At 41.6% G+C, this 16,311-nt stretch overlaps 1 protein-coding gene and 1 pseudogene across 1 annotated transcript in view; both read left to right on the top strand.

The window, feature by feature from the left end:
- Mtr (5-methyltetrahydrofolate-homocysteine methyltransferase) overlaps positions 1 to 16,311 on the top strand; it is a 78,349-nt gene that overhangs the window by 47,683 nt on the left and 14,355 nt on the right. The window contains exons 19-25 of the mRNA XM_013353137.2: positions 904 to 993; positions 2,166 to 2,318; positions 3,519 to 3,626; positions 5,547 to 5,647; positions 10,135 to 10,202; positions 10,292 to 10,412; positions 15,432 to 15,513. Of these exons, the coding sequence (XP_013208591.1) occupies positions 904 to 993; positions 2,166 to 2,318; positions 3,519 to 3,626; positions 5,547 to 5,647; positions 10,135 to 10,202; positions 10,292 to 10,412; positions 15,432 to 15,513 (723 nt within the window). The remainder of the gene's footprint in view (positions 1 to 903; positions 994 to 2,165; positions 2,319 to 3,518; positions 3,627 to 5,546; positions 5,648 to 10,134; positions 10,203 to 10,291; positions 10,413 to 15,431; positions 15,514 to 16,311) is intronic.
- LOC113458087 lies at positions 14,592 to 14,690 on the top strand (annotated as a pseudogene).

Here is a 16,311-nt window from a genome sequence, read left to right as displayed (position 1 = left end):
CCTCCCTCCCTTCATTTCTCTCTCTCTCTCTCTCTTTGTTTTTGTTGTTACTGTTTTTGAAACAAGATTTTTGTGTGTGTGTAACAGCCCTGGCTGTCCTAGAAATCACTTCGTAGATCTCACAGAGCTCCTCCTGCCTCTGCCTCCTGAGTACTGGGATTAAAGGCATGTGCCACCACTACCTGGCTCTGTCATTTTTATATACACTTGTATATATAAATACACTTGGAGGGAGGAGAACATACAAAGTAGTGTAATCTACCCATGTGCCAGGATACTTAACCTTGTGCCTTTATCCTTTTTCTGAGTTTCTGAGACTCAGCTTCTGAAGCCCTTCATCACTGTCTCAGTTGGTGGTGTCTGTTCCCCCAAATTTCCATGTTACTGTTAGACAGCCTTCATTCAGCCCCTGATGTGCGCTTTTAGAGTTTTCCCTTCTTTATGTTTTCTTCCTTCCTCTCTTACATGATAAAATCTCAGTGATCAAGATCTTACACTGCTTAGTTGATCTGGAACTCACAATCCTCCTGCCTCAGCTTTCCAAGTGTTGGGATTATAGGACTGTGCCACTACTGCTCATGGCTCCCAGATTCTTGACGATTGATTGTATGTGGGGGATGTTGATCCTTCCTGAGAGCTGGAATGTTAGAGAATAACTTTTATATCCTAGAAATATTTTGATGTCAGTTGTTATTTTTTAGGGGAAATAAAAGTACACTGTTGCTTTTCTCTATTGAAAGTTCAAATTTTAAAAGATTTTTTTTTTCTTTTTCAACATTCATGTTGAACACCCTGGGGGTCTGGAAACTTATAGGAAGGAAAAGGCACTTTTCTTTTTTTTTTTCCTGCAGATAGTTCACTGTGTATCATTTGTACTCACTTTTTATCTTAATTTTCATTCAGACTCATGGCAAAGGAGGGAAGAAAGTCATCCAGACAGATGAGTGGAGGAGTGGCTCCATTGAAGAGCGTCTTGAGTATGCTCTCGTAAAGGTGAGTTCCAGAGCCTGTTCAGGAAGTCATGGCTCCCTGGTGTCATTGCTGACAGCAGTTGAGGGGGTGCTGCCCTAGACGTCTGACCATTGATTCTTAGCCTTCAGGAATCTGTTTCCCAGTGCCGTTTGACAGTGTCTAAAGACGTGTTCAGTTTTCACAGATGGGTGTGGAAGATGCTTTGGAAGTCAGTGTCTGCAGTGCACAGGGCAGGCCCACATACACAGCAAGGACTTGCCCAGGCAGTTGATAGTTAGGAGCCCGAGAACCCACCCCAGACCAGGTTCCTTTTGGTCCATCAGCAGGACCGTAGGGGCTCTTCCACAACAGATGGAATTTTAAATAAGTCATCTCTGGACCTCAGTGTCTACATTTGAGAGTCTGGAAAGTCCCAGAGTGTTTTTAAAAAGGTTCTAGAATTTAAGTTTTAATTCTTAGACTTCTGAGAGTACATATTTCATTTTGTGAACTATTCATTTGTGTCCTACAATCCTTGCGGATCCTTAGCTTTAGAGTCAGCAAATCAGGCAACTCGGGAGGAAAGTTCCATGTTTTTGTTTTAACTTCACCTGAGAGTCTTTCTAGTATTGAATCCTTTTCTAGCCAAGTAGTGTTATAGTGAGAGAAGATACTTGTTTGTTCATTTATTTGAAATACAATCTTACTGTATATCCCTGGCTGACCTGGAGCTTACCGTGTAGATTAAGCTGGACTTGAACGTAGAGATCCACTTGCCAGTGCCTTCTGAGGGCTAGGATTAAAGACATGCATCACCACACCACATTGAGCTAATAGATATTGATTTTACAGAGATATTTATTAGCACATGCTCAGTTGCTGAGGATTGCACTCAGATCCTCACACATACTCCGCCACTGAGCTACACTCTCAGTCTTCACTAACACCTCCTTTTTCTGAGTTTTTCCTATGACTAGCGAGGCACCGTAAATAAATAGCATTACAGTGATTGTCCAAGTAAACAGGAGGTTGGGACTTTGTGATTCTGTGAGGAAACCAAACTTAATAAATTACCTGCATTAGTGATGAGAACCAGGACTCCAATTCTGTCAGACTGATTCTGGGGTTTGTGCTCTTAAACATCTCTTTGATTCATTCTTTCATTTTGACCTTTGCAATTGCTTGTTTGTTTCCTTCCCACTCTTTCTTTTAAGGGTATTGAAAAGCATATTGTTGAAGATACTGAAGAAGCCAGGTTAAACCAGGAAAAATACCCCCGACCTCTGAATATAATTGAAGGGCCTCTAATGAATGGCATGAAAGTGGTTGGTGATCTTTTTGGAGCTGGAAAAATGTTTCTACCTCAGGTTGGTGAAACAGAGAAATTTTAACAAATCTCTTTTTCTTTTTTTTTAGTAAATATTGAGTTTGAGTATTTTCTGAGTTTGTGGTATATGCAAAACTTGACAGTATTATCTGACCACTCCTTTTCTGGGTGTATTTAGGAACCATCTCTTGCCAGTCGCTCTTTGAAGTGTGTAGTGGTTAGAAAGCTTGCAGAGATCCTGTGTACCATAATCTGCATGTTCTGTATTTCCATGCTCCCTCTACCTAAGATACATGTAATGTTAATACTAACATTTGACTTGACAAGACAGTGGCCATCTTTTTTGTTGTTTTTTCAAGACAGGGTTTCTCTGTAGCTTTGGAGCCTGTCCTGAAACTTGCTCTGTAGACCAAGCTGGCCTCTATCCACCTGTCCTGCCTCCCAGGTGCTGGGATTAAAGGCATACGCCACCACCACTCAGCTTGCCAGTGACCGACTTTAAGAATACATATTTTGAAAATATATTATTCTTGGGGGCTGGAGAGATGGCTCAGTGGTTAAGAGCATTGCCTGTTCTTCCAAAGGTCCTGAGTTCAATTCCCAGCAACCACATGGTGGCTCACAACCATTTGTAATAAGGTCTGGTGCTCTCTTCTGGCCTTCGGCATACACACAGATAGACTATTGTATAAATAATAAATAAATATTTAAAAAAAAAAAAGAAAATATATTATTCTTTTAAATAGTGGAACTTGAAATGATATGTTTTATGTAAAACCAGAATTCTTTATTAAAGCAACTACTTAAAACTATTTTAACAAGTTCTTGCTGAGCATCTAGATTTGGAGCTCTGAAACATAAATAGCTAAGAGAGCCTCTTTCATAAACTTCATTTTAGGTGAGTTAAAATACTGGGGATTTATAGAATGATGGGGATGCATCATGTTGAACATGGAATTTAAAAGATGCATAGAATTCAGAGACACAGAGACTTTAGGCAGAAAAAGAAACCAAGTAAAAGTTCAGGAACAAAAATTTTAACCATTTGTTTGTGTTTGGTTTTCCTCTTGCTGTGCCTCATTTATTGGTGTTCCCACAGGGTTCTAATTCCTCATCCTGCTCATTATAGAAATCTGGGACAGTCGAATTATGCATTCTTAATTAGTACTAAAGCTTCATGGGTCAACAGTGACAGTCATGTGATGATTTGCTAATGATGCCTAATTCTGCTTTTTTCCAGGTTATAAAGTCAGCCCGTGTTATGAAGAAGGCTGTTGGACACCTTATCCCTTTCATGGAAAAAGAAAGAGAAGAAGCAAGAATTCTTAATGGTTCGGTTGAAGAAGAGGCAAGTTATTTTGTTCAGGCCTGAAGCCTTTACAGGAGTTGCTCTGGAAGATTATTGTTTTTGTGGGGTTGGGAGCCTCATCAGTAAAGCTTTTATGCAGTTAGTTGGTGCACTCTTTGCACCTTTACATGGGTAGACCCAGAGCATTGAACTCAGGTCTTCAGGTTTTCACGGCACGTATCTTGCTCTGCTAGGTTGGCCATGTTCATGTTTTAAATGTATCATGTTTGCTTTTAGGAAGCTCTTCCCCAAATACTTCTTAGTTATCCCTTGGTACCACTTGTAGCATTTATCCTTGCTGGCTACACCACAAGAGTCAGCCACTAGCCTTTTTACTTTATTTAGAGCACTGTGTAGTTCAGACAACTTTAGCCCTGAGAATTCTAAATTTGCAGTTGGCTGAATTGGAGAGATGATGCCTGCCTTGCATACCTACCTTTTCATTTTCTTGTTTCATCAGTGTGCAAAAGAACTGTTTTAGAGAAATAAAAGATGAGTCTACATTCCCTGCACTTGGCTGCTTTGAAAATTTCAGGGACATCTTTAGTTAGCCAGCTCCAACCTTGTAGCAGAATTTCTTTTGGACCACCAACCAGCTCCCAAATCATAATATGGAGACTTAATACTGTTGGATCCTAGAGTCCAATCACTGAGGAGGAGTCGCCCCTCAGAGACCGTCTCTCACCACCACAGCTGATGTAAAAGGATGAGGATTTTCTGTCATGACAGGGTCTTCCAGCATTCGGGAGGCTAGAAAGACCCGAATAGTTGGTACAGACTATTTTTAAAGGGAAAAACCACAGAAGGAAAGGGTGTCTGGGAGTTGTTCTTTAACTGTTATGATTGGCTTATTCAAAAGGGCTATTACCAATAATTGGCTGGAGAGTGGTTGCCAGATCAGATGAGGTAAGGGAAAACACCCGAGGGTCACTTTGCCCCTTTCCCGGGGCCTAAGTCAAAACATCAGTCACTGAGTCAACACCTAAGGGTTATCTTGCCCCTCTTCAATAACTGAGTTCTATTTGGAGAACATTCCCAACATTTCAGTACGTGTGTGGGCAATTGTTAGGTCCTTGGTTCCCAGGGGGGAAGGGGGGGCATTACGCTGAGACTGAGAGGCTTCAGAATTGTCTTAAAGTTCTACTGTAAGACTAGTTATGAATTCTCCACCCTATCTTATGCTTGTTTCTTGCTAGCTCTTATTACTTAGCCTGTTTCTCTTTATCTATGTTTTGCCTTGGGGCTTTTTGCCTTCTTCCCTTCTGTATGTACTACTCCATCTAGCTGACTGACGGCTCCTGGCTTCCCTGGAGTGTCTCTCTTTCTCCTTTGTTCTCTCCTCTCTTTTTTCTAGATTTCTCCTACTTATTCTCTCTGCCCTCCAACCCCACTTATTTTTCTCCTGCCTGGCTATTGACCATTCAGCTCTTTATTAGACCAATCAGGTGTCTTAGGCAGGCAAGGTGAAACAAATGCAACACATCTGTACACAATTAAACAAATGCAACAGAAAAACTTTGGCATACCTTTACACAGTTAAAGTAATAGTCTGTAGCATAACAAGTGTAACATATTCTATGGCAGCCTCTCTTTTCTAACTCTCAGCAATATTCCTTGGCAGTTTCAGGGTTAAGGATGTGGTCTTTAGCTGTAGGACTGTGTCTGTGACTGCTGACTCTTTTTCAGATGCTAGAACCTATGAGCTTGGTTGAAATCCCTGGGCTGACTTGATAGGCACGCCTCTTTTGAACTTCTGGGTGGCACAGAGCTTCAAGTATAGACTCTCACTTGGGTCCCCGACCTACCTTTGAGGGGGTTCTGGTGTTTATTCCTCTGCCATCTCTGTGTGGCTCTTGAGAACCAAATGGTCTTCCTGGCGACCCCCCCCCCCCATGCTCAGCTGCTTGTCTCACTTTACAGGACCCTTACCAAGGCACCATTGTGCTGGCCACTGTTAAAGGTGATGTGCACGACATAGGCAAGAACATTGTTGGTGTGGTGCTAGGATGCAATAATTTCCGGTAAGTTGAGACTTCACTTCATCCCCTTCATGTTTAAAAAAAATGTGAATCAGATGTTTCACTGGGTGAGAGGGATGGGGTAGCATATGGCCATTGATAAGGTGTGCTTGTTTTTGTGTACAACTGTGAACACAGCTTTTTTTGTAGGCTCAAAATTACATATCTCTTATGTATTTGTTAAGGACATAGAGGATAAGAAGTGTTCCCTAGAGGTCAGGCAGCCTGGAATCTTTCTGAGAATCTATATTGGACATAGTCTCTAATAGTTGCTTATCAGGCTTGTTTTAGGATTTCTATTGCTGCGATGAAACACCATGACCAAAACACAAGTAGGGAATGAAAGGGTTTTTCAGCTTACACGTCCACATCACCAAAGTAATTCAGGACAAGAACTCAAGCAGGGCAGGATCATGGAGGGGAGCTGCTTACTATCTTGCTTCACTTGGCTTGCTCAGCCTGCTTTCTTATAGAACCCAGGACCACCAGCCCAGGATTTGCACCACCCACCATGGCCTGGGCCCTCCCACATTGATCACTAATTGAGAAAATGCCTTACAGCTGAATCTCATGGAGGCATGTCCTCAACTGAGACTCCTTCTTCTGATGACTCTAGCTTGTGTCAAGCTGACACAAAACCAGCCAGTACAGGGCTTCTCATGGCCAGTATGTACCATTTTCCACTCAGCAAACTGCCAGGTTTTAGACCAGGGTTCTTAAGAGAGCAGGCTTTCTAGAAAGACTTTGTCCATATTAGTCTCGACATCCTCTGTGTTTCTTGGTGATTATACTAGTATTCTCTAAGGAACAGAACTGATGGAATGAACTAATGTAGATCTGTATATGAGTAAAGGATTTATTAGAGAGGATTATAGGCTGTGGTCCAAGTAGTTTAGTAGCGACTGTTTCCTGACAGAAAGGCCAAGGATCCGGTACTTATTCCGTCAAGGAACCTGGATGTATCAGCAGTCCCAGTCTTATGCTGGAGCCCAGTGGGGTACTAGAGAGCTGCCAGTTTCAGTCCACTGAGGAATCCCAGAGAAGCAGATTTAACTACCTAGAGTGGGGACAAGAGATGGGGAGCAAAAGATCCCTTCTTCTAAGTCCTTTCATATGGACTACCACTAAGAAATGGTCCAGATTTAGGGTGAATCTTCTGACCTCAAATGGTCTAGGTTTAGGTAGGATCCCAAATCCAACAAAGAAAAATCCCTCACAAGTAGAACACCAAGCTGGGTTTTAGATACTTTCCTTCTCTTCTCTTCTCTTCTCTTCTCTTCTCTTCTCTTCTCTTCTCTTCTCTTCTCTTCTCTTCTCTTCTCTTCTCTTCTCTTCTCTTCTCTTCTCTTCTCTTCTCTTCTCTTCTCTTCTCTTCTCTTCTCCCCTCCCCTCCTCTCGATTTATTTATTATATGGCTCAGTGGTTAAGAGCATTGCCTGCTCTTCCAGAGGTCCTGAGTTCAATTCCCGGCAACCACATGGTGGCTCCCAACCATCTGTAATGAGATCTGGTACCCTCTTCTGGTCTGCAGATGTACACACAGACAGAATATTGTATGCGTAATAAATAAATAAATAAATATTAAAAAAAAGAAACAATGTTCTGCCTGCATACCAGAAGAGGGCACCAGATCTCATTACAGATGGTTGTGAGCCACCATGTGGTTGCTGGGAATTGAACTCAGAACCTTTGGAAGAGCAGGAAGTGCTCTTAACCAGTGAGCCCCCTCTACAGCCCCAGTTTTAGATGCTTTCTAAAGTATCTAAAGTGTAGTCAAGTTGACAACCAAGATCAACCATCACAGTGGTGATATAGTTTTTGGAGTGATATATTCAGGTAAAACCCCCTTTTGCTTTCTCATAATGAATAAATATTCATAACAAAAGCTAATGCCTTATATTAAATTTATATTTTCCCCACTTCACAATATGTTTCGATGAAAAAAATCACTAATGCCTGTCCTGGCTCGTGTCTAGCTAGCAGTCCTTTGGAGTCGTGGGCTGTTTCCACTGTGCCTCTCTGATGGTGTAGTCTGTTGGTTGTGGTCACTTGTGTTCTCGTTTCTGCTGTCAGCTGACAATGAGCCTTCCCAGCCTCTTTCTCCTCAACACTTGGCCCATCTGTCTGGAACACTGATTAGATTGCACTCAGGAAGGCTGAGGCGGTTGTGTTAGGAGGACAGCTTTCCCATGAGCAGTCAGTCTTTCTGCCTTTCTTTCCAGCCTTTGTCTTAAGATAGCTTTAGTTTACCACCTATTTATTGTTCGTTAAAATGACAGGTCAGCCTTTGTTTTGTGATGTCACTTTCTTGCGAGTATTGTTTTGGCCTGCATCAACTTGTAATGGCTCGTTTGTATTTCAAATTTCCATTGAGAAATAAGTTAGAATCTTCAGAAGTGTTTTTGATCAGATTATTGACTTAATGACAATTGATTTTAGATATACTGTCTCAATTATGAAAAAGACAGTTATATGCTTTCCCTGTTTCACACTATATGTATAAGAAAATCTGCATATCAACAGAGAAAAGCAGTATACGTCAAGGGCAGCTGATGCTTATGCACCAGCCTCTCTCAGTACCTCACAGGGTCATCAGTAATAGGCCTTTCACTTGTGATATTTTGATGGAAGAACTTTCAGAAATTTAGTTTTGTTTTTTTAAATAGAAATAGGCTAGGTGTGGTGGTGTTTGTCTTTAATCCCAGCACTCAGATGAAGAGGTGGATGGATCTAGCAGGTGCTAGTGCTGCACGCCTTTAATCCCAGCACTCGGGAGGCAGAGGTAGGCGGATCTCTGTGAGTTTGAGGCCAGCCTGGTCTACAAGAGCTAGTTCCAGGACAGGCTCCAAAACTACAGAGAAACCTTCTCTTGAGTCCCTCACCCCCTAAAAAGAAGCAGGTGGATCAACAGTGAGTTCCAGGCCAGACGAGACAGGTAGACAGACAACAAAAGCTTCCTTCTAGGTTCTTTTATGTGGGCTTCCACCAGAAGGTATAGCCCAGATCTAGTACTTCAGACGATCCAGATTTGGGATGGAGGGGAGGGAGAGGGGGAAAAAAAAGCAACAGCAGTAGGCCCTGTGAGTACTGCTTAAAAAAAAAAAAAGAAAAGAAATTCACAGCTAGGTGCTGGATTGGTAAATGCTTCCATCTAGTGGCAGGATGTGTGAATTGCAGGTGCAGCAGCGGTTAGGAACTGACAGGTTCCTGAAAGAGGATCTGCAGTTTAGTACAGTTGTTTTCTTTCATTTGTGCCCCCTCCTTTCTTCCTTCTGTCCTCTATTTCTCTTTTCTATTTTTAATTAACAAGGGAAGCATATTCCTGTCACATACTTAAAAGTGCAGTATGACATTAAACCCACGTATACAATGTATATTGAGCAGGCATTTGTCTCCTTATACATCCTTACTGAAGTGGAGAGTTCACTCTTCTATGTCAGTTCTTCGTAATATGCAGTAGGCTGTTGTGTACTGCTATGGAGCATGAGAACTCTTCTCCTGTTTAACTTGTAGTTAAGCCTGCTGTCCAGCTCTTTATCCTCCTCTTTCCTCACCCTGTATAGCCTTTGGTAATTTCTTCTCAGCTTTCTTGTATGTTAGGGTCAACTTTTAAGTTTCTTCACATGAGGCATCATATTTCTATGTCTGGATTGTTTGACTTAGCACAGTGTCCATCAGCTCCATCTATTTCCTGCAAATGATGGAATTCCATTTTTTTTTATGGCTGGGTATTAGTTTATTCCATGTATGCGTTTTCTTTACCCATTTATCCATAGGTGGAGGCTTAAGTCATCTTGGCTTTATATGCACAGTTTTACACTTCTTACCATGATAGGCTGTGTTACCTCAGGGCCAACAAGGGGCTGACATCTACCACAGTGTCAGAGAGCTGACAGACACAGTGCACTCTCCTACCCACTCAGCTACTAGTAGACGCCTGGCCTGTTTCACTACATTGTGACTGCTGGTGTCACAGGTACTACTCCATAGCCATTTTAATGGAAAGGGATCATATAAGCCCCTTGTTTGCCCTGTGGTAACACAGCCTATCGTGGTAAGAAGTGTCATGTTAAAGCGTTGATATCAGGGATGTAAAAAAGAACAAGGAAAGCACGGGGATCATGCTTCAGAAGCACAAGAATAAAAATAAAAAATGTCAGGCTGGAAAGTAAGCCTTCAAAATATTGGCCTTAGGGGGCACATTTCAGATTGATACTGTAGTATGTAGTGCATTCATAAAATAGAATATTATTCTTTCAAAAACTAATGTGGGGAATAGGGGTTTAGTTCAGTTGTAGAGCACAAGGCCCTGAGTTTGGTCCTCAGCTCTGGAAAAACCAAAGCAAAACAAAACTAATGTGAATGACTTCTGATGCTGTGGTTCCAGTTTATGTTAGAGCAGCATTTAGTGGCTAAAATTAAAATGTTCATTTCAGCTTTGTTTCTTTTTGGCTCTTGTTAATTTTCTGACATCTTGTTTCTTGCCTCAGAGTTATTGATTTAGGAGTCATGACTCCCTGTGATAAGATACTTCAAGCAGCTCTTGACCACAAAGCAGGTATGTGCCATAGTCTGCTGGGTGTAGGCTTCAGCATTACTCTGAGAGTCTGTTGGAGAATGGTCCTTCTTTCTTTCTTTTGGCAATAGATATAATTGGCTTATCAGGACTCATCACTCCATCTCTGGATGAAATGATTTTTGTTGCTAAGGAAATGGAGAGATTGGCTATAAATATTCCGTTGTTGATAGGAGGAGCAACAACTTCAAGGTAAGTCAGCAAGATGAGCGCCATCTCGCTTTACGTTCTCTTAAATGCCAGTGTTTATGACTGGGGAAATCCGCTATTCTCTCCTTTGCTGTGCTGTCTTCTGTTGCACAGCTTTCCGTTCTTTCTCTGGGGAAGTGTTAGGAGGCTTCTAGAGCCCACTCTGCGAAACTCCTTTGTGAGTCCTTCCCTATACCCTGCTTTGGATTCTGTTGACTTGTTGCTATTTTCTTAGTCCTCTGTCTGCCAGGCAGCTCCTAAGAATTATAATGTACTCTTAACCCTCTTAAAATCAGACTAATAGCAAAACTGAGGTGTTTTGTTTTGTTTTTTCAGAAAGATATTGCTTGAACTTCTGCCTACTCGGTTCAAGCAGGAGTCTGGCTGAATAATTATAAATTCCCATGAAGACACTCTAACGTTGTAATAGACACACACTAATGAAAATGAGCTAGGAAGTCAGTTGGAGGAGTTGTTTCCTTTGTTTGTTTGTTTGTTTGTTGTTTTCTTTTTTGAGACAGGATTTGTCTGTAGCTCTGGAGCCTATCCTGAAACTAGCTCTTATAGACTCACAGAGATCCGCCTGCCTCAGCCTCCTGAGTGCTGGGATTAAAGGCCTGCACCACCACTGCTCAGCCTGAGGAGTTGTTCTGACAGGAGGACTTTGGGGCAAACTTTAGGATAAAAGGCATAAAGAGGACAATGTTCACATTGAGTCACACGGGCAGTGTTTGGTATAAGTTCTTCCTGAGATCACGGCCGTGGAGAGAGACACTGTGGCAGCATCACAGATATTTGATGGTTGGCAGGAAAGAATATCAAGCTGGAGCATTGAAATTGGTGGTTCCGCAATGTGCAGAGTTTTTTTTCTAGTGCAAAAGTGACATAATAGTTTGCCATAGGTATTTCTAGAGTTCCTCAGAGAGTGAGAGATTTCTTTTGAGGAATTGGCTCATGTGACTGTGGCTGGAAGATCTGGAATGTGTGGGCTGGAGACTCAGAGCAGTCTTCAGGCAGAAGTTCTTTGCACAAAAGGCAGGGGGTTAATGAGACTGCTTAATGTTTTTCTGAAGGTTTTTAGCTAATTAATGAGGTTAACTCACATTATGAAGAATAATCTACTGAGTTTACAGGTTTAAATAATTATTGCTTCTAAAAAAATATCCTCATAGCAACATTTGGACTGCATGCAGTATGACCAAAAACTGATCGCATGGCACACCCAATCTCACACATAGAATTAACCATCATATTACTTATAATGTGACAGAGAGTTTTTGCAAGTAGCAAAATGTTTACATCGTTATTCATTAATTACTTTTCATTGAAATAATTTGACAATTTGGCCATTGTTGCTGATATTAGAAAATTGGATTTGTTTCCCACTGACTGACTTAGTAACCAAGAGGCAGAATTATTTTTAAGGGATCTGGCTGATCACTGATAAGAGGATTTATTTGTGTGTGTGTTTGTTTTCTTTCTGTACTGGGATTTGTACCTAGTACTTGTGCATGCTAAGCAAGACCTCTATCACTGACCAGCCTCCATTTTACTTAAAATCTTTTACTTTTTACTTTTGAGACAGGTTCACACTAAATTGCCTAGTCATGCTATCCTAGGCTTGTCTGGAATTTGCAGTGTTTTGTCTCAGTTTCTAAGTAGCTCTGATTATAGGTCTGGACCACCAGGCCTCGTGGATAACTTGGGCTTTATGAACTTGACCTGGTCTTTTGCCTAGTGTGGTGACTGGCAAGGGGATCTATGGACTGTTGCCAAAATAAAGACTTGAAAGTTGTAATTATGTAACATACTAAATCTCCACTTTAGGAGTTATGGCACCTGGGATGCTGGATTCCTAATTAAAATATTTTATATTCGTTAATCAGGAATTCATTACTTGTGATGATTTGAAGTTGACTACATGGTTCATTTTCTTATAAGAGCTACCAGACAAAAGAAAAAAGCCCTCCTCAGTCTGTTGGTTGCTTCTTTTCCAATGATTGAGGGTTCAGAGGTGCCTAATTCTTCCCTTTGCCAGATGACAGCTCAGGACTTTTATGGTTTTTGAGACAAATTTCTGAGGGTATAAGCTGTGACTTTTCCAGTAGCAACATGAACCAGACTTATGCTCCTAGACATTTGAGGGTCTTTAGAGAGGCCAAAAGTTAGGGGTCAGAGATGGGCGAGAATTTACTTGGAGTGTACCTTTTCAACCTGTATTTGTAAAAGAGAAAAACCAACTGTTATTCTATCTGCAGAATGGGCAATGTGGTATCACATATGGGAACTTATGAAAATCTGGCTTGTTATGGGCAGAACTTGACCGGGTATTCATTCTGAAAGTCAGTTGTTAAATTTAATATATAACTAATTGCTATTGTTTTAGTTAGGATTCCTATTGCTGTGGTGAAACATCATGACCAAAAAGCGAGCTGGGGGGAAAGGGCTTATTCAACTGTACTTCCACATTGTTGCTCATCACCAAAGGAAGTCAGCACAGGAACTCAAATCGGGCAGGAGCTGGTGCAGAAGCCATGAAGGGGAGCTGCTTACTGACTTGCTCCTCATGGTTTGCTCAGCCTGCTTTCTTATAGAAACCAGGACCACCTGCACAGGGCTGGCCCCACCCACGGTGGCCTGGGCCCTCCCCCATTAATCACTAATTAGGAAAATGCCTTACAGTTGGATTTCATGGAGGCATTTCTGTTGGCAGAGTTTTTTGGTGTCCCAGCAGGCGCTCCTGCATGACCACAAAGAGGCTTACTATTAATTATAAATGCTTGGCCAATAGCTCAGACTTGTTACTAGCTAACTCTAACCTATTTATATTAACCTACATTCTGCCATGTGGCATTACCTCTCTTTCATCTTGCATCTCCTGTTTCATCTCCGTGTCTCATTGGCGACTCCTGACTCCTGCCTTCTTTTCTCCAGTGTCCTTAGACTGATTTTCCCACCTAAGCTCATCCTGTCAAGCTGTTGGCCAGTCAACTTCTTTATTAAATGAATGACAGTGATGTGTATTCACACAGTATAAAGGAATATTCCACACATTTCCTCAGCTGAGACTCCTTCCTCCTTGATGACTCTAACTTGTATCAAGTTGACACAAAACTAGTCAGTAAACTACAAAATAGGTTTTGGAATCCCCCCTCCTTTTACAATTTAACGGAAAGTCACATTGCTCTAAGATAGGATAATTTTCTGAGTGTGTGTGTGTATTTAATCGCTCAGAGGTAAGGTGATTTTATCTTCCTCTTTACTTTGACTATGAGCTTTCGGTAGGGAAACTTAAAATATAAGTTGTGTGTTAGATTTCATGGATGCATTTTTAGATACTGTTCTTTTCTGATTTCATCTTGATTTCTCCATCTTTGTTTTTTTCTCCTTTGTTTTAAAAAAAATGTAGTGTGTGTATGTGTATATGTGTGCGCACGTGGGCGTGCATAAGAAAGAGTCAGAGGACAACCTTGAGAGAGAGAGAGAGAGAGAGAGAGAGAGAGAGAGAGAGAGAGAGAGAGAGAATCAGTCAGAGGAGGACAACCTTGTGAGAGAGAGGGGGGGGACAACCTTGTGGAGTTGATTCTCTTGGCGTGCACATGCCATGGTGTGCATGTAGAGGTCAGAGGACAACTTGAGGATTAGGGCTTCTCTTTCTACTTCGTGGGTCCAGAGGATTGACTGTATGTCACCATGTTTGCCAGTCAGTGCCTTTTACTCATTGAACCCTTTCTCTGGCTCTCTTCATCTATCCTAATGTGGGCCCTAGGGATTGAACTTCGGTGTTTAGGTTTGTGCAGTGAGCACATTTACTGGCTGAGCAATTTCACCAGTCCAGTTAAAGCACAGCTATGCAGTGTTTATATAAAATACTTTAATCTAGATTAGGCCATGATATGAAATAAAAGGTTACAGTTCACTTTGCCTATGAAAATAGCTGATTTAGAAGAAAGAAGGAACAGGAAACAGGATGGGAACATCTGTAAGCCATCCTGTGTGCCACTTTTCTTCACCTCAGACCCCACTTTAACCGCCCACAGGGAGGCTCTCTTCATTTCCAGTTCTCACTTAGTTTTGTGTATTTCTTGATGACATTGCTGATACATAGCCTACACCATTGCTATAAACACCTAGCAATCAGGACAATATACTTAACATGTCAAATGTGATATTTAAGAATTGAAGATTCTGTGCTCGCTTCTATACCAAAATTGAAACGATACATTAGCGTGGCCCCTGCACAAGGATGACATGCAAATTCGTGAAGCGTTCCACACTTTTCAAAAATTAAAAAAAAAAGAATTGAAGATTCTTCCTTTAAAGTTTTACAATAGAAACTTGAGGCTGAGCAAATCTTAGTATGAAATAGTTAATTCTTGCTTTGTTTTACTTAATTGATTCACTTTTATGATATTAGGGATTGATTGAACCTAGGGCTTTCTGAATTGTAGAAAGAGTTATACCACTCAGCTATATCCCTGGTCTCTTTCTGTTTTGTTTTTTGTCGCATTTCAGGTCCGGGATTTCTTTTTACAAGCTTAAGGTGGTGTTGAGGCCAGAGGTATAGATGGCTTTCTCAAAGAGGAAGCAGGGTCAGATCTGTGTCCTGTGTCTTCTGCCTGCTTCCTGCTTCCCTGGGGTGCTGGCTCTTCTCCCAGCTCCTCCGGAGGGAGGAAGTTGACCTTGACAACGGTAGGGACTGGTTTCTCCTTTGGCTCAAGCAGGCTGTGATGAGTGCCTGGACTGGAACTCATTCCTTGTTGGCAGATAGCTAAGAACAAAGCTTTCTCATTTTGTCAGACTCAGTTCATGTCATTTCACATTGGTTTCCCGTCTCAGGATGGGGAAAAGTCATTCTTGGTTGATAAGGGACATTTGAAGTTCAGTATTTGTAAGTAAGTGCCTTGAAGCCTTTCTCTTGGAAATACTGTAGAAACATTGTCTGTAGTGATTCTAACACGAGTTGTCTGAGCAAGGAGCTCTCAGCACTGATGGGCTTTTCTTCTTGACCCTTATTTTCAGAACCCACACAGCAGTTAAAATAGCTCCACGGTACAGCGCACCTGTAATCCATGTCCTAGATGCATCCAAGAGTGTGGTGGTGGTGAGTGTGGGACCTTCCTTTTATTCTGAATGAGTTGTAAAGAGGGAACAAAGAAAGCGTTAAGAACTAAGGTCTCACCCGAGGTCCACTTGGTAAGTTCTAGGGAAGAAATGTGAAAGCAGAGCAGGTGAAATGACGTCAGAAGTTCATGGCCACTACAGCGCTGCCTTGTGGGGAGTAAACCCTGTTAGCATGTCCTGTGCTTTCAGGGATGCTGGCAGAACTGAGCAAGAGCTGAAGTATGGCACCAATGCCTTGCACTTGGACACCTCACCAGATTGATAAATGCCTTTAATTTACAAATATGAGTAAATTTCTTTGACTAGTGCTAGAATTAAATGGAATGTAGGATTTTTTAAATGACCTTGTTCCAGATGTAAAAATGCTTGATGGGCCAACTGACTCAATCAAAAACCAGAGTCATAGATAGTTCCTCAGGGAACAGAACAAAAACTTTGCCTAGATGTCTTTCCCTCTCCGTGTCCTCTAGTGAATCCTGATTGTCGTTCTCATGTGTTTGCTGAATAATAGGCTACAACAGCTGAGAGACCACAGGGTCCTTCAGTTTCCAAATTACTTGTCTAGATAGAAAAGAGCTAAGCAGCTCCTTCTGTCCATAATCCCATTTATATTTTCAATGAAAGCATAGTTTGACAACTCCAGGAATTTCTGTTGGGGAAGAAATCTACTCAAGGGCCTGGTGACCTGGAAGACTCCAGCAACACCATGCAGACTGGATGACAGTGACTTCGGTTTCTGTTATCTTCTGAAAGGAAACATTTTACATCTGTGTATTTA

The sequence above is a fragment of the Microtus ochrogaster genome, unplaced genomic scaffold, assembly GCF_000317375.1.
Source record: "Microtus ochrogaster isolate Prairie Vole_2 unplaced genomic scaffold, MicOch1.0 UNK2, whole genome shotgun sequence".
NCBI lineage: Eukaryota > Metazoa > Chordata > Mammalia > Rodentia > Cricetidae > Microtus > Microtus ochrogaster.
Note: the sequence above shows the minus strand (reverse complement) of the source record. Positions and strands in the feature narration are given on the sequence as shown.